Source organism: Bos indicus, chromosome 11 (genome assembly GCF_029378745.1).
Source record: "Bos indicus isolate NIAB-ARS_2022 breed Sahiwal x Tharparkar chromosome 11, NIAB-ARS_B.indTharparkar_mat_pri_1.0, whole genome shotgun sequence".
NCBI lineage: Eukaryota > Metazoa > Chordata > Mammalia > Artiodactyla > Bovidae > Bos > Bos indicus.
The window spans coordinates 28,504,293-28,531,891 of record NC_091770.1 but is presented as its reverse complement, the minus strand read 5'-3'; the positions used below and the strand labels follow the sequence as shown (position 1 = coordinate 28,531,891).

At 47.9% G+C, this 27,599-nt stretch overlaps 1 protein-coding gene across 2 annotated transcripts in view; it reads right to left on the bottom strand.

Moving 5' to 3' along the window:
* The window catches only part of EPAS1 (endothelial PAS domain protein 1), a 92,600-nt gene that overhangs the window by 7,640 nt on the left and 57,361 nt on the right, over positions 1-27,599 (bottom strand). For both annotated transcript variants that reach the window (XM_019970094.2, XM_019970095.2), the window contains exons 3-11: positions 23,482-23,633; positions 22,983-23,067; positions 19,497-19,615; positions 19,201-19,406; positions 10,186-10,292; positions 2,919-3,066; positions 2,053-2,267; positions 814-1,004; positions 176-286 (exon numbers count right to left, since the gene is read on the bottom strand). In XM_019970094.2, the coding sequence (XP_019825653.1) occupies positions 176-286; positions 814-1,004; positions 2,053-2,267; positions 2,919-3,066; positions 10,186-10,292; positions 19,201-19,406; positions 19,497-19,615; positions 22,983-23,067; positions 23,482-23,633 (1,334 nt within the window). The remainder of the gene's footprint in view (positions 1-175; positions 287-813; positions 1,005-2,052; positions 2,268-2,918; positions 3,067-10,185; positions 10,293-19,200; positions 19,407-19,496; positions 19,616-22,982; positions 23,068-23,481; positions 23,634-27,599) is intronic.

Here is a 27,599-nt window from a genome sequence, read left to right as displayed (position 1 = left end):
ACCACAGGCTCCATTTCCCTGCACTCTCACCCAGTTAAGGGACCATGGCGTTGGCCAAGCTTTCCCACTAGTCTTTGCAACAAAGGGCCGAGGCTGCAGAGCATGGACGTAAGCCTTCACCGGCAGCAGCTGGTGGGCCTGGTGCACCATCCCAATCTTCTCCATGGCTACATACCTGGGTGCCACACTGGTCCTTCGCCTCTGTGTCCATGGCAAAGAGCTTCTCGATTGCTTCAATCTTCAGATTGTCATCTAGAGATGTGTAATAGTCTCCAGGGCTACTGGGCTAGGGGCCAGGAAGGAAGGTGACCAAGTTAAGGCTGTGGCACTGCTTTCCCCAGAAGTCCAAGGTGGAAGGAGAAATACATCTCTGAACCCACAGAGTCAACTCCAGTCCATGGAACAGGATTTGTAGAGAGGCCACTCCATATGAGCCATGTGAAACTCTCTAAGCTCAGTCTCCTCACCATAAAATGAGGCTGTCTTGAAGAACAAGCCAGACAGAGGCATGGCTGGCCAGGCTCTTTGCACCCAGCAGGATGGTTACTGTCCTGCATGGAGACTGAGCTCAGGGCTCACAGCTCTGAGTGACTTAGCCCCTGTCTCCAAGGACCTTATTCTGTAGATGGGGGTGGAGTGCCAACAGCAAGCATCTAATATGTGGCAGGCAAGTCTCATGGCCACCCTTGGGGTCTGCAGGAAACCCGAGGAAGAGGAGCACAGCATTGGGGCCTGGCCTGTCCACTCAGCCATCCGGCAGCAGCCAGAGGAGCTCACCCTCTCCATGACCTCAACCCAAGGCGGGGGACTCACCGTGGAGCAGCTGCTGCTGCTGCTGGCACTGGGGGTGCTGTTCCCCAGGGCGGCCGCCTGGGGCACAGTGAAGGCGGGCAGGCTCCCGGCCTCACTGTGGGTGCCGTGGCTCTTCACCTCTCCGGTCCACTGCTGGCCTGGGGGCAGGATGCCCTTGCCATAGGCTGAGGACTCCTCAAAGTTCGGGGTCCCTGTGGAGATAGGGCCTGGCTTGGTTAGCACCCACAACCACCGGGCTCACTGCCAGGACAGAGGAAGCCCGAAGGATGCACAAGAGTTCCTAAAAGGGTCTGCAGTGCACCTGGGCTAGGCCCTGGTGCACTGAGGCTCAGTTGGGTTAAAGAGGCCTTCAACCGAGGCTCTGCTTCAATGTACAGACTCTGTTTAATGGGAACACCCTCTTGGAGCCGCTAACTTTCAGAGATTAAATGTATCAGTTGCCTCTCTTCCCTGAAGGGTAATCTAGAATGCAGAGGAGGAGGTTATGAGAACTGGGCAAGTTACCTTGTTATTGCCACAAAACTGGGACGCTGCATGACTGCTTGGCCCAGGTTTGCCCTCTGTGACTCTCTGCAGTCACAATTCCCCTGTGGCTTCTCAAGAACATGTCTAGCAAGGCCAAGCCAGTTCAGAGCAAGTACAGGGAGGTGTAGCTATTCCTTGAGTGGCCACAGTAAGGCTTGGGGTGATGGTGGTCAGTTGCCACATAGGGAGGAAGGGGCTTCGCAGGTACACAGCAAGGGTCAAGAGCTGGAAACCCTGCTGGGGCCACCAGGACTCGCATCCCCAGGGGACAGGTAAACGTTTAAAGACGTGCATGTAAGGACTTACTGCTGGGCCCAAATCTGTTTCTCCATCCAAGTTTCTGGGATGATTTTTCCCAACATTATTTCAATATAGCAGCCTTTTGCCCCAACACACAATCTGTCTTTCAAGGTGGAGATCTGCCCACTCTGCAAAAATACGCCCATGGCTGCAGAGCAGATCCCTGAGACCTCTCCTCTCAGACTCCTACTGCCCATGATGCAGAATCGACCAGACCCCACCCGGATCAGTGCCTTGAGAGATCAGATATACGGCAGTCCTGAGCCATGGTGAGTGTATGTGCACAGCACAGGGTCTGGCCACACTAATGGATGATTAGCAAGACTCAGAGAAGGCACACGGCAGCTCTGCTTAAGGGAAATCCTCCCACCCAAAGAGAGTTTGATAGCCTCAGCCTAGCTAAGATGCACCCACCGAAATCCAGAGAAATGATGGTATCTCCTGCGGTAGGTGCCAGCTGGGCCAGCTCCTCGGGCTCCTCCTTCAGCTTGGTGAATAGGAAGTTGCTCTTCTCAGACACAGCCACCTTGCCACTGTTATCAAAGATGCTGTTCATGGTCAGCAGGTGCGGCTTAAACGGTGACTCTGTCTGATCCATGGAGAACACCACGTCGTTCTTCTCAATTTCACTGTTGAGATGAGAGGGAGCTTCAGACCCTCCACATTTTCCATCAGAACCCTTTGGCTCTCCCAGACACACTGCAACCCTGACAGCTGAGCCTCTCAGATAAAACCATGGGTATGGACAGGGTGTTAGCATTTTGTAAAGAACTGCACAGTGGTGGTTTGGAGTCCTGGAGCCTAGCGATGCCAAGAGCGCCTCACAGTATGTATCTGTCTTGGATGCTGCTTTTATGTTGTACATGGACTGTGTGGTGTGCACAGACCTGAAGGCTTCTGCCTTTGTTTCACCCCAGCACTGCCTTTCTCCAGCTGTCTTCTCAAGTTCTACATAGCTAGGGTGTTACCTCTTCTCCCCAAAAGTATGAGCAGTTCTCTTCCCTTGATCCTCATTCAGAAAACAGGTTAGGCTTCATCTATGTTCTAGTTGTCTCCCTCACATAGGGTGGAGGCATGACAGATGACAGACGAGAGGCAAGGGGCAGGAAAAGCGCCGTCAAAGGCAAATCCCAATGTCCCATCGTCCCCAGGATGCCCACCGCCAAGGACTCTAAGATGTGGTGCCCGGGTTCTGAGGAGCCTGGTGTCCCTGGGCTGCACTGTCAGCCTCAGGAACACCCTACCCCCAGCCTTGCGGCCCCCAGCCCTCGCACGCTCACCTCAGGACGTAGTTCACACACATGATGCACTGGGGCTGCAGGTTGCGAGGGTTGTAGATCACCGTCCCCTGTGTCTCCAGCCACACATAGCCCCCGTGCTTGGCAAGCATCCGGTACTGGCCGCTCACCACCTGACCCTTGGTGCACACTAGGGGAGGAGAAACGGGGCCTGAGGTCAGGGAGGCGAGGGCAGTGTATGGGAAAAGATGTGGAAGGATGAGCTGGAAGGGCGCTGAGAGCGTCTTGCCCAACACTTCATGTTAAACATGGGGAAGGTGGTCCAGAGAGGTTAGCTGATGTCCCTAGGCTGGCTGTGAGGGAGTGGCCATGGCCAACCCTTGACAGGTCAGCTCACACCGGCTCAGCTGTGAGCAGAAACCAAGAACACACCTGCCCTTTTTTCCCCTCAAGGTCAACGAGAGGAAGCCGCTCCACGGGGCACCAGCCAAATCCATGCATGCACCCAGGGTGCAAGAGCGCCTTCTCTGCCCCACACTGCAGGTGAGGGGAACCTGCAGGCAGCGTGGAGAATGCCTGTTCTCGGCAGCCCCTGGTAGCAGACCCACCATCAACACTCTGCTTGTGAATAAAGGCAGTTTAAAACAAAACAAAGCAAAACAGATATCCTGATTGTTTCAAGTCATTGGTCAGACCCGCCACCTTTAGGGCCACAGAAGGTTTGGGACCCAGAGCAAAGGCATAAACAAGCCTCCCAGGCTCCCAGTGGGGGCTGAGGCAGTACTGGGCCCCCAGCCACCTCCACACACAGCCTCTTCAAAGCCTGTGAGTCCTCTGCACTTGGCCTCCCAGCTGCCCAGCTAGGCTACCTGCATATGACTTCTTTCCTCTCCCAGAATTTTCTAAATGTTCATTTAACATTTGCTTTTCTCTATAAAAACACTGGAGAATGGACCCTGCATCCCAAGATGGTTTTCTTCCCCAGTCTAGAATGCTCTGACTGTTCCCATTAAAAAGGAATCAACAAGTCCCTTCAAATGAAAGTTTGCTAATGTTAGGATTTCTGATAGTTTTCTGAATTGCCCACTTACTTTCATTCCTGGGGAATTCATTCTTTTGAATCCCAGCTCAGAAACCCCCAAATCATACAGAACTAAGATGAGACATGCCAGCAGGATTAGGAAATCTGGGTTTTGGTTTCTTCATCTGCAAAATGGGGTAGTGATAATAATTAACAGTAATGAAAAGGCAGAGGAACCAGAGATGAAACTGCCAACATCCACTGGATCATGGAAAAAGCAAGAGAGTTCCAGAAAATCTGTTTCTGCTTTATTGACTATGCCAAAGCCTTTGACTATGTGGATCACAATAAACTGTGGAAAATTCTGAAAGAGATGGGCATACCAGACCACCTGACCTGCCTGTTGAGAAACCTGTATGCAGGTCAGGTAGCAAGAGTCAGAACTGGACATGGAACAACAGACTGGTTCCAAATAGGAAAAGGAGTACGTCAAGGCTGTATCTTGTCACCCTGCTTATTTAATTTATATGCAGAGTACATCATGAGAAACGCTGGGCTGGAGGAAGCACAAGCTGGAATTAAGATTGCCGGGAGAAATACCGATAACCTCAGATATGCAGATGACACCACCCTTATGGCAGAAAGTGAAGAGGAACTAAAGAGCCTCTTGATGAAAGTGAAAGAGGAGAGTGAAAAAGTTGGCTTAAAGCTCAACATTCAGAAAACGAAGATCATAAGACTGTTCTATACATCAGTGTCTCTTTTGCTGTCTCGTACACCAGGTTATTGTTACCATCTTATGGACTCTGTGGGAGAGGGAGAGGGTGGGAAGATTTGGGAGAATGACATTGAAACATGTAAGATATCATGTAAGAAACAAGTTGCCAGTCCAGGTTCGACGCACGATACTGGATGCTTGGGGCTAGTGCACTGGGACGACCCAGAGGGATGGTATGGGGAGGGAGGAGGGAGGAGGGTTCAGGATGGGGAACACATGTATACCTGTGGCAGACTCATTTTGATATTTGGCAAAACTAATACAATTATGTAAAGTTTAAAAATAAAAAAAAAAAAAAAAAAGAAAACGAAGATCATGGCATCCAGTCCCATCACTTCACAGCATATAGATGGGGAAACAGTGGAAATAGTGGCTGACTTTATTTTTCTGGGCTTCAAAATCACTGCAGATGGTGACTGCAGCCATGAAATTAAAAGACGCTTACTCCTTGGAAGGGAAGTTATGACCAACCTAGATAGCACATTCAAAAGCAGAGACATTACTTTGCCAACAAAGGTCCGTCTAGTCAAGGCTATGGTTTTTCCAGTGGTCATGTATGGATGTGAGGGTTGAACTATAAAGAATGCTGAGCACCGAAGAATTGATGCTTTTGAACTGTGGTGTTGGAGAAGACTCTTGAGAGTCCCTTGGACTGCAAGGAGATCCAACCAGTCCATCCTAAAGGAGAACAGTTGTGGGTGTTCATTGGAAGGACTAATGTTGAGGCTGAAACTCCATTACTTTGCCCACCTGATGCGAAGAGCCGACTCATTGGAAAAGACCCTGATGCTGGGAAAGATTGAGGGCAGGAGGAGAAGGGGACGACAGAGGATGAGATGGTTGGATGGCATCACTGATTCAATGGACATGGGTTTGGGTGGACTCCAGGAGTTGGTGATAGACAGGGAGGCCTGGCGTGCTACATGTTAGTAACTGTGGGGCAGAGGGGCTTAGAAATACTGAGTGATTTGCTGAAAGGCCCCCTCAGTGGAACTAGTACAGGACTGTAGTCCAAACTGAAGACCCCTAATCTGAGTTTTTTTTGGTTTGGTTTGTACTTTTTAAAAAAATCAACTTTGTGTGCTAAATTGCTTCAGTTGTGTTTGATTCTTTGCGACCCTATGGACCATAGCCTGCCAGACTCCTCTGTCCATGGGGTTCTCTAGACAAGGATACTGGAGTGGGTTGCCATGCCCTCCTCCAGGGGATCTACATGACCCAGGGACCAAACCTGAGTCTCTTATGTCTTCTGCATTCACAGGCAGGTTTTTTACCACTTGTGCAATTACCACCAATAGAAAATGCACCCATTTTAAGCATACATGTTTTGATGAATGTACAGACCCTTGTAACAGTCACTACAATCAAAGAACTTTCCTTTATCCAACCTCCCGAATTTCTTATAGCTCTTAACAGTCAATCCCCATTGCTCCACCCCAGTCCCAGGCAACCACCGATCTGTTTTCTGTTAACGATATATTGAAATCATCTTCTCTCCATTTGCATGGAAGTGGAATCATACAAGAGCACGTGCTCTTTTGCATCTGCCTTCTTTGTACGTAGCGTGTTTCCCAGAACCCTCATGTTGTTGTAGATGTTTCTGGCTTGCCCCCTTTAATTGCTGAGTAATGTTCCACTGCACAGAGATACCATTATTTATCCATTCACCTTTCAGTGGATGTTTGTTTTCAGTTTTTGGTTATGATGAATAAAGGTGCTATAAACATTAATGTACAAATCTTTGTATGGACATACAGTGTAGGTGTAGCGTAGGGGTGCGGTGGGCAGGTCTTATGGTACGGACACCTTTCCTTTCTTAGATACTGCCAAGTTATTTTCCAAAGTGGTTATATCGGCCTTGTCTAATCTTTTAAATAAAATCCTGTGCTGTAGGGAAGACAGATATCATTTTTTTTTTTTTTTTTAACATGAGGAAACTAAGGCCAGAGGGATTGTGACCTGCTTTACATCACGCAGGACAATAGTCTGGGCTATGAGACAGCCTTGTGGCCCGCAGCATGGTGCCCTCCTCCTACATTCCCCTGGGCGGCACTTCAGTGGGAAGACTGAATTGGTGGTTGCTGCTGTCCTAAATCATCAGGGACCCCTTGGCCAAAGAAATAATTCTGTCTCCCCTCATCTCCCTTGATCTGCCCCACTGAGGCTCCCCTGCTCTAGCGACATGATTCTTGCACAATTTCAAGTGCCTGGAGTGAACTTATTTATTAACTTATTAACTTGTTCTTAATGCAGACAAGATTCAGGGCTCTTATTCTCTTTGATTAAACAGTGCAGTGAGCGAAGGTTTTTAACTGCATTTCTAGCGACTGCAGGCGAGGGCCTGCTCTGTCAGTAGCACGTAATTACACCAGCTTTCTAATCATCTGCTCGTTAATGCCAGCCTGGGTGAGGGGCCTGCTACTTGGTAGATAGGCTTTTTATGGCCTTAATCTAGTTTTCCTAAGAGCACATACTGTCCTCACACAACAAAGAAAAACCAGCCCCCCTCCCCCAAACCCTTACCCTCCAAGGGTAACAAATGTATAAACTACTAATCCATTTGCAAATGATGGCTTTCAATTATCTAAATCTGGTTTGAGGCCTGAACTTCCCCAGCAATTTCAATGGTAAACCTTCACAGGCTAAGATACACATACATGCCTAAATTCGGGATGCTGGTGTGTAACCCTGGACCAGCCTCAAGCCTGGGCCCCCAACTATTCCATAGTATGAGCATGGGTCTGTGGTGCAACTTTATCTGCATAACTCAATGAGAGAGAAAGAGACAGAGAGAGAGTCGGACAAACACAGAGAAACCAATCGAGATAGATGGAAAGATTGAAAGAAAGGAAAAGAACTGTCTGGCACATGGAACTCTACTCAGTTATGTGGCAGCCTGGATGGGAGGGGAGTTTGTGGGGAGAATGGATACATGTATATGTATGGCTGAGTCTCTTTGCTGTCCACCTGAAACTATCACATTATTAATTGGCTATACGCCAATATAAAATAAAGAGTATTAAAAAAAGAAGGGGGAAAGAGAGACAGAAATAGTTTCTTCTGTTTAGCTGGCATTAACCCCATTTCCAGGCAACCCATGCAGATTTCCTTTTGTGGGTTCAGGCTGACTGGGTAGAGGCCTCCAAACTCAGAGCTGCTTTGCTTGGCTCCATCAGGGAAAGAAGGGAACCTGTGATTTATATTTGGTCTGTGAATTATCTTTAAGTGTGCCTATTGCTTAAAAACACAAAGTCAATAAAAAGTACCATATTGCCCTTGGATTCAGCAGAAAACTAAATTAGTATGACAATATTTTACCCCAGATCTTTTTTAAGGGTCAAAGATTTTCTAAGAGAAGGTAAAAAACCCTTTCATAGGCCTACTGAGAAGTCATCGTTTTTGTTCTTTAGGACAGTAGCTTCCTCCCCCTTCCAACCCCAGAAGATTCAGTCCAATGCTGTCCTGTAAGAACTCTCAGAAACATTTGCTAGTGTCCCTACTTTGATGATGCACCCTTGGCTGAGAAGGAAGGTTAGGCTTTTCCCCAGTTTTACATCTAAAGGAGGGAACCAGAAAGCCAGGCACTGGGGAATCAGTGGGAATCCCAGTCCCAGTATCAGGACGACTTAGGGAGCTGGAACTGCTATGGATCAGAAAAGCATGGGGAATCCCAGAGAGGAGGCTGGTGCCACATCCCACAGTTTCAAAGCTGGGGCAGGTTAGGGCTGGGTCACGTCCATGACACATCCACCTCCCACCCCCATCCCTGTGTCCCTGAATGTGGAATCTGGATTTTGGACTTTTTTTTTTTTTTTTGCCAGAGACCACAGTGAGAAACATCTTTGAGATATCATTAGGGGCCCTGCTGCACTGTCAGATTGAACCCTAAAGCCATGAGGATGAAGCACAGAAACCAATTAGAGAAGATCTTACTGCTTGAGAGAAGAGTAACTGTGCTTCTGTACAGTTTATGGGCTGCTGATCTGTTAGCTGCTCTGAACCTCAGCTGTCCTAACCTTGGGATAGATGGATGGATTTAGGAACAATGGGGAAATAGCTGTATTTCCATTTTCTTCATTGCTGCTTCAAGCCACTCTAATCCCTGGAGTCCAAGACCAGCAGGACCATTGGGAATCTTCTCAGACTAACCCATTTTAAGTCCTTCTGTAATCCTCTCAGCACCTCCATCTGCACTGGGGGCACTTTTTTGAAGCATTCTTTCCAGAATATAGTTTTTGCCCTTGAGTTTATCATTCACTTAGTGCCTATACAGTACCAAACACTACGCTAGATACTGAGGCTGAAGGTACCGGCCAGCTGGCTCCCAGAGAACACATAGCCCTCCTTCTCCCTCAGATATGAGATCCTTTAGGGTAGGGATCAATCCTATAAATTTCTATTTCCCCTAGTAGGCCAAGTGAGGAGGGTATGGCAACCCACTCCAGTATTCTTTCTTGGAGAATCCCCATGGACAGAGGAGCCTGGCAGGCTACAGTCCATAGCGTCACAAAGAGTTGACATGACTGAGCGACTAAGCACAGCACAGCACAGGCCAAGTACAGGGTTATAAACCCATAGTCTTGCATGTTGATGGGCTGTATGGATTCAAGAAAATTGTCTTGGATCATTTGCAAATGAGAAGACTTCATTGGGATTAAAGTCAACTGAAATGCAGTAGAACGGCTCTGTCTAATATGGTATCCATAAGCCAAGTGTGGCTACTTAAAGTTGATTAAAACTATAATTTAAAAATTCAGTTCTTCAGTTGCATTACACATATTTCAAATACAGCAAAGGTCACCCATGACTCTGCAGAGGAAGAACATTTCCACTCCAAAAAGTTCTTCTGGACAACCCTGCTCTAGAATCCTTTCATAATTCAGGTTTTTTTTTGTAAGCTACAAGGCACAATTTCCACATGCCATTATTGGGTTGCCTGGACATTCTCATCCAACTGAGTTCTCTTGATTCAGCAAGCACGCTCTTAAAACCATGGCCCATCTCGACTAATCCAGTAAGCTGGCACTGTACAAGCTCCACCTCTGCTTAGCCCAATGTCCCCATCCTTCAAGGCTCAACTCAAGTGCCCGGTCCTCTCTTTTCCCGAACTGTCCCAGCCCTCTTCTTCTCTGAATGGTGTACTTGCATCTAAAGCATATTACCCAAGTTGACCACGCTCTATGGGGCTGTTCCATACGTTTTTGCAATCTGTTAACTGCAGAAATGTGCCCAGTGGAGGTGGTAAGGGGGGAATGAGATTCAGCCCACCCTCCATTCTCTAGGCTATATGCCTTGGGGTGTTGGTGTGTCCCCTTATCCTATTTGCATCAACATGCCATATAGGCTGGTGGCAATTCTGGTTTTCTAACTTTCCTGAGGACATGAGTCTTGTATGCCGCACAAGACGGTGGGCCCTGTGACGAAAGTGATTGGATTTTCTTCCTTCTCACCAGTCACATTTCACTCAAGGCCAGATTCCACAGATGTATGGGGGTACTCCTGGAACTTACAGTTCTGGTGGCTTTTGGTCATGTTCTCTGAGTCCAGTGCATGGTAGAACTCATAGGCTGAGCGGCCAAGCAGCTCTTCAGGGTGGTAACCAACCAGTTCTGTGATTCTAAATTGAAAAAAAAAAAAAGCAAGGTGGGGAGATCATATGAATATGAACGGGGTGCAAGGACCTATATCCAGAATGTAAGTCAAATGCACACATTCAAGGAAACACATTCCAAACTTCCTGGTCATACCATTCATCCAAACAAACAAAAGTATGGTGATCAACTTGCAACTATGGGTCTACTGAAGCTCACTCTTCCTGCCTTTCCTGAATTGTGTTTGGAGAGGAAGGAAAAACACCTATCTAAGGGTTCCCTAACTCTCACCCCCAGACAAGCACACATGCATATTCTCCAGTGACCACTGGAAGGGGCTCTCATCAGCCCCCTAACTCCTAGTTTTTGTAGACAAGTAAGCAGAGATGCAGAGACAGCAGACAATTTACTTGATGTCTACACAAGTGTCTGGGCACAGAGCAAGAATAAAAATGGGAACCTCCTGATTATTCAAGCTTATTCTAGTAGAAGTCATTATAAATGAAAAGTGAAAATTACGTGATCCTGAGTTAGAAAAGCCCAGAGGTGGCCTTTCCATGTGTGTTAACCACAGGGCAAGAGGAACCCGGGCAGCAGAGGCTGGTCTGTGCTCAAGTCTTCACCCCTCAGGTCCTGCCTGGTGACCTGATACCTCTTAGACATCAGGTGTGCCATTATGGGTTCTCCAATTTGTCCCTCCCCACCTCAAGGAAAGGGGGGAGGGCATAAGGTGCCGAGAGGAACAAATACGAAATCATAGCTCTAGAAACGTGCCCCTTCATTAACACTCTGATAAATAGGCAGCTCTGAAATGACAGGGCTTGGCTGGGCGCTGTACAGTGTCTGCTTTTGATGGGAAGAGGGCAGAGAAAAGGCAGACGTGGAGAATCATGAAGAATCAGGTACCCTTCTAAGAACCCTCTGCTCCGCACAGGAATCATTAAAATAAACAAAGCCCTACCCAAGAACCACCAGATAAGCTGCTTCCCCACGTCATACCTAAACATATTTCTCATAATCTTTGTTCTCTTACGTTTTTTCTAATGGGCTTGCTGTCTTGTTTACTTAGCCTATCACGAGCTAGAAGCGATGCTATCTCCTCATCATTACAAGCTCTGTTTTGGAACACATGGCTTCTGGGGCCTGGCCCGGTCACCTGTCCACGCTGGAGATGAAAGCAGAAGCTGTAACTCCTTGGTCTCCTGTCTCTACTCCTCTCCCCCTCTCCATGTGGGTTTTGTATAGGTCAGACTAAATCATCCTAGAATATTATTTCTGTTCTGTCACTCCTCTCTATAATAAGCATCTCCAGCTTACCTATCACCAGCCACATCCAGAGGAAATAAACTCTGCCTAACTTCTAAGTTCCCCCAGAGTCTTATCTCCACCTTCCAAGCAGTTTAATTTGCAGCTGATCGGCAGCATGCCATATCTCCTGCCCTGGTATATCCCTTTCCTCCCAGTTTCCATTGCTGGCAAAGCTAGGCTTGCTGCAGAGCCTCAGGGCCTTCTTTCTCTGAGCCCTGATGATGACAGGGCCAGTTCAAGACTGCATCTTGTTCACCGAGCTGTCTCCAAGTCCCCCGTCTTAAGCCTAATCAGCGAACACAGTGTCACAAGGAATTATGTATTCTTCTTTCCACATCCTAGGCTGCCAACCCTGAATTCAGGAACCACATTCTCCTTTGGCCTCCGCGACGAGTGCTCAGTAAATGCCAGAGTAGCTGACCAACGGACTGATTTTCTTTGGGGGCCTAAGGTACAGTCAGAGCCCTGTCTAACTCAGCACTATTAAGGATCCCAAGCACTAACAATCCATTTTTCTTCCTAGAACACAATCACCTATCTTAGTGCACGACGGTGCACACACACAGCCTTCAGCGCAGCCCTCATGGTATTCAGTCCATCCTTCCTCCATTCCCTAAGGTGTGTCTGGTGTTGAACTGGGCAGAGAAGAGGCAAATTCTCTGCCTAAGTGAGACCTGGGGGTGAAAGGCTTTGTCAAACAATGGGCAACAGACCAGAGCTGAGATGCTTAGGTCTCAGCTGATTTAGGCCAGCAGAGATTTCTCTGGTGAGATTTCAGCAGTTCACTTGCACCAGCCAACTGGTTTCAGATGGGGAGGACCTGTCCCCTCACTTGGCCCTGAGCAGAGAGATCTTTGATTTCATCACCAACAGACATGTTCCTCAGTGGCTCAACCCTGGGACTGCCAATGGCACGTTAGCCGGAGTGGAGATTCAGGGAGAACGAGGAGATGGTTGAACAGAGCTGGTGCTTCCTTTCTTCCACCCAAGTAGCTTTTCTGATGGGTTCCATGTCTTTTAGGCGTAGCCTGGGAGTCAGAATCGCACCAGTAGGCTGTGCTGACAGTGGGTTGGCTGTTTACAGGCTCACCAGTTTGCCACAGAAACTACTTCCGTGCGTGCACTAGTTGTAGATTTCCTAGAGACCCTCAAAAATGAGGCTGTTCTGGGAAAGTCTGATTCTCCTCCATAAAGAGACTACACTTTCTTTCAAGATTAGAATCTTTAAAACTCTCAAAGTAAATGTTTATTATAATCAACCCCAAATAAAATATTTTCTGATCTAATTAGTATACTATCCATTCAGAGGACACAATGGCATGTTTTGGAAGTGGACAAACAAGGGCTTAGCTTCAGGATTGCCAGCTCTCTTCCCAGTAGCAGCCTTCATTTATCTTGTCAACTAAAATAAATATTTAACGTCTCCTTCTTCATGCCTTTAAACAGACGACTATAAAAACTGGGAAATACACATACCCCAAACACAATTGAAGAACATTCGAGTGGTTGAACTTCACAAAACCAGGAAACCCCAACTCAAAGCTAATGGTCGTTGCCCTCCTTCGGCAGGCACACCGACGCCAGCGGGGAGGCTAACGAACCCGGTTTGTTTATAGGGTCGGCCTCCGCGGCACACAAGGGCCCTCCCTGCTCATTTCCCTCTGTCCCAGGGAAGTCTCCAGAGCTGGGCTGTGATAACATTTCATCTGCTCTCTTCACCAGAGGCAGGGGAACTATTTTTTTTTTTCTCTCTAATTAAAGGTCCCTGACTCTCTGGAGGGGGGGAGAAAGTCATTTTGGGGTCACCCCATAAATTTCAAAAGTCAATTCAGTATGGCTGTTCTGTTTGCAGAGAAGAGGGACATGTAAAGGGGCTTAATTCACCAGACTTCAGAAGTAAAAAAGCACAGAGGTTCCTTTTTAATAATAAAGTAGGAATAGAACCGGATTGAGGATGAGGCCAGGAGAGGGACACAGACATTGACAGGCAGCCACAGGAGAGGCAGGAGGAAGAGAGAAAAAAAGAAACTAGAAAATGGAGAGGGAAAGAAAGGCAGTTAAAACCTGAAGTTAGTGTCGCCCCAAGTTAATATGTGGGTCAGAAGGCTAGGCTCTCTGGATTTCAGAGTCGGGTTTGCCTCACAGCATAAAATGACAGTTACTGGTCATTCATTGCTCTCTACCCTTCACGCTGCGAGGCCCTTTCCACGTGGACCAGCCGCGGCTGAGTGCTAGGAAGACATGGACTCTCCCGCGGCAGCAGGGTCAGGGCCGTGTGGCCTTGTAGGCAGAAGAGAGTCAGTGCGGGCCTGAGCCGGCTCGGCCGCCCACGAGTAACGAACGGGGCAGCGAGCTCCCTGCTTCGCTCCCTGCTTCACACGCTGCGCCTGGAGTCAAACAAGGTCTGGCTGCAGTTGTTACTCATTCCGTACACGGGCACAGAATTTGCTCAGTAAATTAATCATGTAAACAAGATGGTTAGAAGAGTATTTAAACTATTTGAGAGGATGAAAGTTTTAAGTACTTCATAACCACCTATTTGTTTTTGAAAGAATGCCTTTGCTAATAAAACCATCCTTCTATTCAGGCCTGCTTTCTTTCCTTCCCTCCTCTGGCCATGGCCTCTCCAAAGTAACACTGGGCTCACCTCATTTTGGTTTCTGTATGTGCTTTTTTTTTTTTTAGCTTTGAAACTGCATTTCCTTAATAATAACCAGACTATTCACCACCACAGATTTCAATGGCGTTTGTTTTAATGTATTTCAATCCAGATCTTCTTTGCTTTAAACAACACTTTTGCCTTGTGCTTCCCTCCAATAGGACATGGTTAAGTGAATATCCAGCTGGCTCTGCAGTTAATAGATAATTAATTTGCATCCTGTCAGTGTTATGTGTTACTGGTGGGGTGAATATATACATAGTGTGCATAGGGGGGTAGCCTGGTTCAACCCTGGACCGACTCTAAGTGCCACCAAATGCCGAAACCGCCTTACATTACCTTGAAACCCACAAGCAGGAAGGGGAAAGTTGCCTTGGATTGTAGCAAGAGAGAGGCAAATCATGCAGATGAATAACTTTTGAATTGTGAGGTCTATCACACTTGAAATCAATTCCAAAGAACTGCTTCTTCCAAGGAATATTTTGAACAGATTAGACAGGATGATATACAAGCATTTCTCATAAACACGCTCAGTCTTTCTTAGGACTGATTTCAGAACATTGTTTGGAAGAGACGCAGATGCACAAGAACATTTCAAGTGTCTTCTAAACTCCGGGACTTAAAAAACACATTATATATACTCTGCTACATAAGATCGGTAGAGAAAGGCTAATATGAAACTAAAAATATGTAACATATTAAGCTAAAAGATCACTTTGCATTTAAAGATGCTACCTATCCTCTAAAAAAAAAGAAGTAAAATAATTTGTTAAATGTATTTCAGTATGCAATTAAAGTATATAATCTTTTACTATTAATTTGCCCAAAGTCAGTCTATTTTCTTCTTGGGCATTAATACTATCACTTTTCAGGTGTTTTTATGTGTGTATTGCATCTCATGGTTCTCTATAATTTTACTGACAGTCTCCTAAAGATTCTCAACTATCCCTTACTTTTATCATTACCATTCCCAACTTCATCGTAGAAAAAGAGTTAATCATAAATCTGACCCACAGAATTTGAAATGTAGGCATCTGCATTCACTAAACTGTAACTTATGATATTATTACATCCTATGTTGCCCTGATTCAGTGACAAAAAGGGGTTGCCTTCAGATTCTTTATTTTTAAAAATTACATGACCCTCTTTGTTAATCTGAAAATTTTACTGTTATGATAACTCCCCCCACTCATACTTCTCTTATGCACATAATTTTCTTTTATAATTTATTTCTAAGATACAAAAAGACTCATAAAACACACAAAGTCACAGCTGGATTTTGTGTATTACAGATTTGCCCTGCTCTCCCTGATGACTTGGCTTCTTTCTGTTATTTTCTTTTTCCACTAGATGGCGCCTCCACGTGAATTTAAGAACGACCCCATCTTGAAGTTAAATTACTTGGGAACAACTTTTGTCTTCCTTTTGGGTGAATGGTTCATTAAGTTGCTCATGTCTCCAACTCCAGACCTTTGGAGATCAAGAATCATCTCTTTCCTTCTTTGATAGAATCAGTCTATGGCACTGAGTTAGATACATGGTAGATGTTCAATAAATAACACTTCATTAATTGGCTGCTCATTTTAGGAAACTATATGAATTGTGAATGGAGACAAATTCATTACACTGATAATCAGGATATTCTTCTTTAAACTTTCTGCTCAGTTTTACTGCTTCCATTGAGAGCAATTGATTGTATATACAAATAAATGTGACTGACATAAACTGTTATAGAATTCTCTTCTAACAATATTTGCTGTTTCAGATAATACAGGACTTGAGTATGGTCTTGACTCTCTATTAAGAGGAGCAGGATGAATGCATTTTGAACCATCTGCATTCCTTTATTCAATTTTAGATCTTTCAGGACAAGTTGCTTCTGGTTCAACTGATTTTGGAAACCTGAGAGTTAAGTAAGATTACTCTTTCTTCTATTTTACTTCTCACCTCCCTGCTTCCTGTCTTCTCCCTTCTCTTTTTCTCCATGATCCTCTTTTTTTCATTTGTTTGATTATGTCTGTGGTCTCAATACAACTAAGAAAAAGTACCAAACAACCTCAGACGTGATTCTGTGGGTTCTAATTGCCTTACATTTTCACCAGATTCTTTCTAACTTTCCCAATGGAAAAAGAATCCCTTTGTGGGAAATCACAGCCCCTCATGTGTGCCAGATGTCATTAAACCTAGTGAATTCCCTGATTAAAATGAATTGGTCCCCCTACTATGATACGTTATGTGCTGGATTTTGAAGCACTGATCTTGGAAGAGTAGTGTGTGTGTGTGTGTGTGTCTGTCTGTCTGTGTCTGTGTGTGCGCGCGCACGTGTGTGCATACCTGTGAGATAGCAAACATGAATGTGTGTATACCTTTCCCCATCCCAATACAAAAAGTAAAAACAAGATAAGCTACCCAAACGAAAAAATCCTAGTCCTTATCAAAGCAATTGAGAAGTAACACATAGGTGTTAAGGACTTAAAACAGTCACTTTATAAACTGTCTAAGCCATGTCTGTGCCCTTGTGAACTAATCTCCTAATCCGTTAAACACAACTTCTGTGTGGCACAGCCTTCTGTGTCTTTAAACGGCTCTGCATCCATCTCTCCAGCACCATTGAATTCAGAGTTTGGGCCATGTAATTAGGTTTTTGAAAGACAAGATTTTGCTGAAAGTGCACTATATCCAGCAAACCTTACAAGTAATATCCCCCTCCACACTCTGAGTCACAAAGCCCTAAATCACAGGTTCCTTCAAGTCAGGATCAACTCTGTCTACCAGACCTGAAGCAAACTAAGAAGTCAGTGCAGGGTCCCTCTCCTTTCTGGGAGGAGGGTCTTCCACACTCTTAGCCCCCCAATTCCTCATGTTATTTCCCCTTCTTCCTTTCATCCAAAGGATTAGATGCTTTCAGGAAATGATCTGAAAATTCATTCAAAACATGGTAAAGAGTGAGGAATAACTTCAAATTACTCTTTCCAGAGGAATTTTCCCTTCACTTTAACAAGGAGCAAAGTCTTAACACTTAAAAATTTCTTCTTTCCTGTTATCTAGGGATGAGAAGTTATTTTCTAGGACAGTAGGGTTTTCCCAGTGCTTCTGGGGTCACATTAGGGCTGTGCACATTACAAAACTGTATCTTCTGCCCAGAATGGTCCTTTGAATACAAAGACTGCATCTGATAAATAACCTCACACAGCATGGATTTCTTGGGTGCCTGCCTTTGCAATAGTCTTTCTCTCTAATTATCCTCATATCACAATAATGACAACATGAATAACCATAATAACTGCTGGCTGTGACAAAGTGCCAGGACATAGTCTTCATATGGGATATTTTCTCCCTATGAGGTTAGAGCACTTCTTTCTACATCTCGAACCACCCATTACATGCAACAGCCTTGAATCCAGCACTATGGTGGTCAGAAGGGGACAGGAATGACTCAAGGGCATTTTCACCAGAGTTCTTAAATCTGCCCTGGAGTCCAGTTCTAAGGAGTGGTAGCAGCAAACACCAGGTGAGTCCAGAATCAGGGGAGACAGACTCAGCAGAGCTTGGAAAGCAGAGCCCCATCCATGAAGAAACCTGCACCCCTGGGACACCCAGCAGAGGAGAGAAAGGTGGGTGGGCCTGGGGGTTGCTGAACAGGAGCTCCCTCCTGGGTTCTGTGGCTTCCTGCTGGTAGGATCTCCTTCCAGGCCCCCAGCCTCTACATATCTCCAGAAGTGGTTTCGGCCCCTTGAGTTTAACAGGGAGACAAGCTTCAGGGGAGGACAAGGACAGGGAGCAAGATGCCAGCAGGAACAAAAAGCCTCTCATCAGTTAGGGGGTTTGTGCTTTTCAAAGCACTTCCATGGCCATCACTCATCTTACAGTGATTCTGCGATACAGGTGGGGTAAGTGTGGATTTTAGAGAAGGGGAAGCCGCGATCTCAGGGTTTCTGGAGAAAGCTAGAAGGTGAGAGTGGAATGGCTGGAGCAGCAAAGAGTTTCCCCAAGAACTATGACTCTGGACAAACGTGGTGACTATGGATACTGCTGAAAGCTGGAGTCAGGTGGGGAGATTCCCAAGGGCACATCCCATCATGCACTAGATGTCAGGCAGCAGTGGCATCTCCTTGAGCCGGGCCTGCCTGGCCCAGCCCAGCCCCTGGCCTGTCCCTCCCTCCCTGATGGCAGCCATTGCCCATGGCATCCTTGCTTCTTCCACCTCCTGATCCACCCATGCTTCCAATGTCTGGGCACAGAGGGGAGGGCAGAGGCCAGGCAGTGGGGAGGAGTCAAAGCTGTTCTTCCTGCCCCTCCCATGACAACTCAAACCTTTTCCCTTCCTGTTTCGATCCTCACCTCGAGGTAAAACTAGAATGACATGGATTATATATATGGCCTTGGGTACTCTTTCAACTACTTTAATAAAGAAATAATTTAGGGTGGGGATCACAGCTAACACTGAACACTTCCTATTGGACTGGAACTTAGGCCATCTCACTGCATTAAGGTTCTTAACCACTACACTCTCCGGTAAGACAATTTTCCAACTGGGCCTGGCTTCAGGGATTGGAGTCTGGCTTAGTTCCCATCATCAAAAAGCCTTCCAACCGGGGATGGACATTGGCTGGAATGGAGGTGGCATAGGAGGAGCAGAGGAGGCTGAGGAAAGAGCTCACTAATGGAAGAGAACACACAGGAGTCACGTGCCTGCAGGGCAGCTTCCAGGCTCCCAGCGGGCCTCGGCCCTGGGTGTGCTGATGGAGACCTCTAGACCCTCTTTTCCTGGCAAGCGGAGTGGAGAGAGGCTTGGAGATCTAGAACAGCTCTGGGGTGACAACGGGGTCCAGTATGACCCTTGGCAGCACTGGTGGGATGAAACTGTGACCTGCCCCCAACAATACAACGTGTCTGCCGCAGACCTGCCCCTGACCACAGGCACAACCACACGCGCATGCGCACACACACTCCCCGCCAGGCCCCACCTGTCGTCGCAGTAGGTGAACTTCATGTCCATACTGTGGCGGCTCAGGAAGGTCTTGCTGTCCAGTGGGATGTCCATGTGGGATGGGTGCTGGATCGGCTCACACATGATGATGAGGCAGGACAGCAGCGGCTCCTTGCAGCCGCAGAGACTGCTGTGAGGGGGGCAGTTGTTGTAGACCTTCACCTGGCCCGTGCAGTGCAAGACCTGGAGACCAGCCGCGGAGGGTCAGACATGGGGCCGGGGGAGGGGCGGGGGGGGCACCCCGGGACTCCAGACCCAGGCCTGACGCCCTACCTTCCAGGTGGCTGACTTGAGGTTGACCGTGCGGCCTCTGTTGGTGACCGTGCACTTCATCCTCATGAAGAAGTCCCGCTCTGTGGACATGTCTTTGCTTTTCTTCCCAAAACCAGAGCCTGGATGGAGAAGGGTAGTGGAGCCAGCTGAAGTTAGTTCTGTTTGTAGTCAGAAGCGGGGAAGTTTTTCAGGGCTGTGTGTGTGTGTGTGTCCGTGTGTGTGGTCTGTGTGTGTGTCTGTGTGTGATCTGAGGAACTGCCCTGAGTGCTCTGTGCTGTCTGGCTGTGGATCAAGGCTCCCTCATCTCCAGCCTGTCTCCCCTGCAGGGTGAGCTCCTGAAGGGTCGGGGCTATTCCACTGTTTTATTTCCCGCTGCACCTCACACTGCAGAGTGGTCAGGTGATGAGTGACCATCGGCCATGATCTCAGCAAACCTCTCCCCTGGGTGGGCCCCATAGAAGGAATTCCAAAAGGACCATCCAAGCAAGATCACAATCGCTCCAAGGGGATTAGCCTCTCAGGTGGGAAATTTCCCTTAGATGCTCCTGTCTTTCCCCCATTCCTGTCCCTCCAGTGCCCTACTGTTAACCCACAGTGGCTGTGTTCAGGATCCCACACCATGCGCTCCCTTCCCAAAGTGACACAGGTCAAGGCTCATGGAACACTGCTGGTCCAAGTCTCCTGTAGTGAGCAAGTTCACCTTGAGGATTAACTCAGTATGGATCATATCCCTTCTCGGCCAGAATTAAATAAATCACCAAGACAAACAAGATTGCTTCCTTCCTTATGGTCTCCAAATAACCTGCCCACTCAGAACTTCTCCCACTGGAAAAAAAAAAAAAAGTGATGAATGCAGTAAACCCCCGAGGTGTCCCCCTGTCCATGTCTAAATTCTGCCATTCGGGACCTTCCAAGGTACACTCCTGCCCTGCTACCCAGCATCTCAGAACAACCCAGAGCCTTGTTTCTAATAGTCACACCCTCTCTCTGGGCATAGCCTCAGGACTGAAACCCCCAGGGGTCAGTGACTTGAGTGACACAGCCCCAAATCACTGTGTCAAATGAATTGTGGCACTTTTTAATCTGTCATAAACATCAAAAGAGAGCCCACTAAGTAACAGGCCAGATAGTGAATTTTTTTCTTTTTCTTATGAGAGGGTATTCCTCCCCATCACAATCACAGAATCATCTCTCCCATACTCAATGATGTCTTGCACAATTCTAGCTTCCATAGGTGGCGTTTGCACGTCATGAGACGTTCTTGTCTCTTGGGGTCCAGACGCACCACCAGGCCCAGCTCAGGTGCTGTGCAGCAGTGGGCGGGAGGGACCCATCTGTGGCTGTGGCATGGGTTATGGTTGTGGCCTCCTAACGTGTTAACATCGGGATTTTCCCCATCCTGTCATTTGGTTAATCTCTCTCCACACAGCTCCAATCAGATTACCCCATCTCTGCTCAAAAACTTCCAACAGCCCCCTCTGTCTACAGGATGAAGTTCAAGGCTCAATTGCCGGCCTTCAAAGCTTTCCACAAGCAGCCTCACAGCCTTATCTGCCTCTGGGTGCTCACACTAACCCTTTGCTTATAGATCACGAGTCCACTCAGGTCGGCACCTTCAAAGCCTTTGCTGATTCACTGATTTTGATCCCAAGTCCTCAACACAGGGACCGAGAGACCCAACATTCTACGCAGATCAACAGAGTAGCGTCATGCTGAGTCACAGCCCTGGAGAGCGAAAGGTCCTGGACTTTGCCTGGCCCAACACTGTCACTTTGAAGAGAAAGATTCCCAGGAACAGAGTGATGAAGGGACTTGGTTCAAGTTGTATGATCAGACTGAGGCAAGGTCAGAGGTTGAACTGAGACCAAGAACCCAAGGGTTTCCAGGGTAGAGAAGAAATAAGAGACTTTGGGGTTTTCTCAGGCTTCCAGTGCCTGTTTTAGGAAGGGATTCAGAAGGCCTGGCAGCCTTTTTCTCACAGAACTAAACAAGACTTTCTCAGCAACACAGAGAAGACAGTGAGCAGCCCTGAGAGCTCCCCAGCCTGCGCCTGACCAGAGCCAGGTGGCCTTCAGGAGGGAGAGCAGAGGGGCTGCAGGAGGAGGGGGCGGTGGGGCTCGGGGGAGGAGGCGGGAATCCTGCATTCTGCAGGCTCAGGTGGTAACAAGGCTAGAAGTAGGCTAATGAAATGTATGCTTTTTCAGCATGTGTGACAACAAGAGCAGAACCTTGTAGGCTTCATACGGCCACCTTGCCTCTGTCATTCAGGTTGGATAGTACACGCTCCATGTCAGTGACAGGTGAGAGCTGTAGAAAGGGATGTTAGACTCGGTACAATCTGTGCAGGGCAGAGACTGACTCTCAGGTTCAGAAGGGACCTTGAAAGCCATTGAGTTCCCTTTTTCTTAAAGCTTCAGTCCACTTGACAATATGCTCATTAGAGCTTTTGTGCGACTGTCCCCAGTTACAAGAGATGAAGCAGCCAGCTCCGACTGTCCCTGAAAAGTGCTTTCTGCTTGTATGGGCCCTTCCATCCACTGGCACCTGCTGGAGCCCCCGCAGGTAGAGTGCGGTGCACACCACCTTTCAGACTTTCTCCATCAAAGCCGCCTGTTCCATTTTTTATCACCCGGGGACCAGACTCCTTCCTTGGCTCCGGTGGTAGCTAGTCTCTAAAGGTGGCCCCAGTGAGCCACGTCTCACAGCATTCAGGGCCTGGTACAGCCCCTCCCACAGTGAACGGGCCAGGTCTGTAACTCACTGTAACCCAAGAGTGGCGCTGTACCAGTTCCAGGACTAAGCCTTCAGAGGGCCTGGCAGCTTCTACTTTTGCACTTTTGGGGAGTCCTGAGCTCCCCACAAGGGAGCTAAGAATATAAGTATAAGAAGTCTGGCTACCCTGGAGAGACCATGTGGAGAGGAAGAGGCTCCGATACCTTATGGAGTGAGAGAGAGCTCCAGCCTCTAGCTACGCCACAAGGTCCCAGAGGTGTGGGTAAGCCCCCGACATCACATGGAGCATAAGAACCACCCATAGAACCCACCGAATCATGAGAGACAATAAAAGGACTGTTTAACCCACTATGCTTGGGCAGTCTGTTACACAACCACCACACGGACAGCTGCAACAGTACCCATGAACATTTTGGCACAGACAAGCTTATTGGTTAGGATGGTGTCATTCGGAAAAGATGCTGGACACTCAGGTGATGAAACCTCCTGGAGATGGTGTCCTAACCCACAGGAATGCCCTAGGAGTGTGATCTCAGGCACCACAAGAGCCAGCAAAAGATAATTCTGAGTACAAGGTCCTTCCAGGGCCCTTGATCTCATCTCCAAAGTCCTGCTGGATTTTCTATGGGTGTCTGTTTTTTCTGGATCATGATGGCCATGATCTATCCATCCTACATTAGTACACAAAGGGGAGGCAGGTCCCTTCCCCACGTGGTGTTAAGAAGAAAAAAAACACACCGAAGAACACCTTACCATTTTTGAGGCTCAAGTTCTCACGGATCTCCTCATGGTCACAGGGATGAGTGAAGTCAAAGATACTGTGTCCTGTTAACTCTACCTGTTTCAAAAAACAAGGCTGGGATCATTATTCCTGACACTAAAGAAGTCTCCAAGAGGAGGCTGAGTCCCCTTTCAGGTTTGGAGAGAGGGAGGAGGCTGAGTCAGACCTTCTCATATTCCACTCGGCAGATCCATAGACACACAGGTGTAACAGAGGTCATGACAGACTTGGCTGACAAGGGTGGGCCTGCAATCCAGCTGGCAGAGCTGTCCGCCAGGATGGCCACTGGCAATGCTAGCCCAGTGCCAGGGGCTCTACGTTATTTCTAAGGTTTGAGGCTTGAGATCAGAGAGGAGGAGGGTGGGTGCATACAGGGAAAGGTCAGGAGGGAGGTGATCAGAATCTTCCACTAATTTCTACCCCCAAATGGAAACATTTTCCCTTTCTGAAGGAGCCCGAGGAGGGTGTCACCTGTGTGAGTCCCATGAACTTGCTGATGTTCTCCGACAGAAAGATCATGTCACCATCTTGGGTCACCACGGCAATGAAACCCTCCAAGGCTTTCAGATACAAGTTGTCCATCTGCTGGTCAGCGTCGGCTTCAGATTCATTTTCAGAGCAAACTGGAAAGACAGGGGATGGGGTTGAACAGTTTGCATCAATGTGGGGTTAAAGCAGATGTGACTGGTGTGCATGGGTGTCTTCCAGGGATAGCTCAAAGACATCAGATGGATTTTTCTGGAAACACATACTGCCAACCACCTAAGTGTCTGTCACATGCCCAAGGAGCAGGCATCTGATGAGCACCACTGCACGGAGGACACCCTGCTGGGGGCTTCACAGGCAGTACAGTTGCGGCACTGTACTTGTGGGTCACCGATGTCAAGGCAGTTACAGGAGTCGTCGGGACAGTCATTTTCCCTAATGGATGTTGAGCAATGACAGCATATCAGCCTATCACTGAGAATGCTATGTAATCTTCAAAACACCTGTGGGGTAGGTCCTACTGTTTTTTGTCTTATCTTACAGATGAGGCCCAGAGAGATTAAGTCATTTGCCCAAGGTTATAAAGGTTGTGGACTCAGGCAGATGAATCCAGAAGGCACACTCCTAACCATTCATCGGTTTTGGATTCAAATAACCACTGACTCTATTCCTCCTATTAGGTTATGGCTCTAACTGACATAACAAAGAGTAAGTGAAAACCTCGTTGAATATCAGTTTCCTCGTCAGCTAAACGGAGATTATAATGCCCACCTCTTGTAAGGGTTAGGTAAGTATGGAGAATGCCTAAAACATGCCAACTAGCATGAATTCTCTCCCTCTCTGGCTCCTTCTACAACACTGTCAGTGTCTTCAAATTGCTCAGAACCTGAATGGGGGCTGGGTGGTACACTAAGCCACAAATCTAAGTAAAAAATTCAGGGTGACAGAGGTGGGTGCCTAAGAGGAATATAGACAGTCAGTGCTGAAGGGTTCACAGGAAGAGGGGGTCACTTTGAAGTGGTCAGAGACAACTGTTGAAAGAAAGGCATTTGAAGAGACTCATGAAGATCAAGTATCTCACTCTGTTAAATGAAAGTAGGGCTTTCTGGGCCTACTGGCTTGGGCAGACACTGGAAAGCACGGAGGAGGCAGAGCCTGGAAGGAACTCTCTGGGGATGAGAACAGGTCCACCCGGCAGAAGAAGGAGGGTCTGTGCCCCAGGCTCATCGACTGGGTTCATGAGTCCAGTGGCCTGGAGGAGCGGCATCTCAGACCATTGCTTTGGGGAGATTTGTCCGGCAATGGCACGCAAGGTGATTTGGAGACAGTGAGGATCAGAGGTGTGAAGCCACAGGAGGAGGCTGCTGTGTTAGTGGCAGGCTGTGGAGGTGGTTGCTAGGGGCAACCGAGGAAGGCATCCACTCCCCAACCACTCTGGGGGGCCCTGGCCTATCAAGTAGACCTCTGCTGTCTGCAAAATATAGCCTCAACTCTGGCCCCAGCGAATAAAGCTCTCAGGCCCCAGACCCTTGGTTGTTATTGCTCAGACCACAGACTTTAGTTCAGCCCTGGTTCTCCTAGCTCATTATTTAACTCCAAACATACATTTACTTATAAAAACTACAAACATCAAGCCAAGTATGCTTACCTTAATTTACAGAACAAGAGGATCATAGAATAATTTGTCACGAAAGTTAATATTCACTTAACTAAAAAAGAAGTCATTCAAACAGACTATTGGAGGGAATATAAAATGCAACTGAATTTATGGGCCACTTGGCAAGAGACATGTGGATGCTGTGCAATCAAGTTCAAGGGCCTTCCTGCAAAGGCACTGGATTTATTTGGTTCTCTTTTCCCTTCAGCCACTAAATTTAAGCTCTGGGCCATACACTGTTATTCCTCCAGAAGAACAAATCCAAATTAGGAGATGTTCCTACCAAGGGGCTTCAGTGGCATCCCTGGGGACCAGCCACCTTCAGGACACAGCATCAGTGAATGTGCCGGGGTCACTGATGCTGTCCAGGGACAGGCCACCCTTCAGAGCCAAGAGCTGGGCCATACAGAGTGTTATCCTAGTGACTTCCCTCTGTTTTGCTAAAATGGTAGAACAAAATGAGGGAAATTCTTTCCTCTTCATACCCTGATTCAGGCAGCTAGCCTATGGGATGGGAGACTGGGAATGGCCTTTTTGCCATACACATGCCCATACCTGATCCCTGCTTAGGGTCCCTGCCAACCAACTGGTTAGCCGAACTGATGATAATGAAGCAAAGTTCTAGGTGTGGGTGGTGCCGTGGCCAATGTTCACACTCCTGGTTAACACTTAAATTTAAACAGGGGCTTCAGAAGAGACCACGACTTTACCTAGTGCTGTCAAAATGGAGCAAGCACCAGGACCACTGCAGGACTTGCTAAAACAAGGATTTCTGAGACCAGAGCAAAGTGAAAATGTGGGATCTCACACTGAAACATCAAACCATGCCCAGGGCCCTTCTAATGGTGGAAGTCCCCATGGGACCGCAGAGTCACAGAGTCATAGAGCCAGCCCTGGATGGACCCTGTGCCCAGCGTTCCTGATCCAGTAGGTCTCAGGTTGGGGGCAGGGCTTCCCAGGTGGCTCAGTGGTAAAGAATCCCCCTGCCAATGCAGGAGACACAGGTTCAGTCCTTGAGTTGGGAAGATCCCCTGAAGGAGGAAATGGCAACCCATTTTAGTATTCTTGCCTGGGATATCCCATGGACAGAGGAGTCCTGTGGGCTACAGTCAATGGGGTCACAGAGTCAGACACGACTGAGCGAGCATGCACGCATGCAGGTTGGGGGCTGAGAATCTGCTTTTCTAACAAATTCTCATATGATGTGAATGCTGGTGACCACAGGTGGAGACCATCACTGCCTTAACTTAAAGTCCTATAAGACACCCTAATGCTGGGAAACAGAGAAGGCAATGGCACCCCACTCTAGTACTCTTGCCTGGAAAATCTCATGGATGGAGAAGCCTGGTCCATGGGGTCGCTAAGAGTCAGACACGACTGACCGACTTCACTTTCACTTTTCACTTTGGAGAAGTAAATGGCATTGGAGAAGTAAATGGCAACCCACTCCAGTGTTCTTGCCTGGAGAAACCCAGGGATGGGGGAGCCTGGTGGGCTGCCATCTATGGGATCGCAGAGAGTCGGACACGACTGAAGTGGCTTAGCAATGCTGGGAAAATCAACATGTTTTGGCAAGTGGTGACCTATTTGGGGGACATAAGGAGAGATTTTCAGCACTGTTAAAAATCACACCAGACAGGTGAGTGCCTTCTCCAGACAGCAGAGGCCAGTCCTGTGATTCCTGGCCTAGTGAGAAGATTTTTCTTCTCTTCAATTTCTTTGATCTCAGTGGCAACACTGACTTCAAAATCTGGAGTCATCCCAAGACAACCTGATTTGGGTTAGCTAGGCCCAGAGGAAATTGTTCTGCTTAAAGTTTCCTGTTTTTAACAGTTCCAGCACAGCCAAACTGGTTTCCATCCGTGCCCAGTACACTTGCTTCCAGGAGGTGGTGAAATTGGCTGCAACAGCTGGCCAGCTGGACTCCAGGAGGGAGGGAGAGGGGCACACAGAGCCCACGAATGGAAACAGAGCATCTTGGGACTAAAGTCACAATGGCTGGGGGACCAGGAAGCCAGCAGGCCAGCCCCGAGGGGACCTGGAAACAACGGGGCCTCTTTCCTCTGTGGAACCATTTGCTCCCGCAGCACCTGCCTATCCTCCTGGGGACTTCGGACGGAACCTGGCCAGCTTGCTGTCAGCTTGGAGCTGAGGGTTGAAGCTGTGGGGCCGGAGGGAGCACTTTACCCGAGGGGCTGGGGCCCCAGGCACATCACCTGGCTGAAGATGACCCTGCCTTTCCCCTTTTCCTCTCTCGTGGGAGCATCAGGCCTCCTGAGGGGATCACTAATCTCTGACTCAGTGCTGGGCACACAGACAATTCACTCGCCCACAATGCAGCTATCACACTCCTGCCACATGTCTGCCCTATGCTGGGCACGAAGTCAGGCCATCTGTCAGCAAGTGTCACTTACTGGGTGCTCAGCCCTGTCCTCGGGAAAGTCAG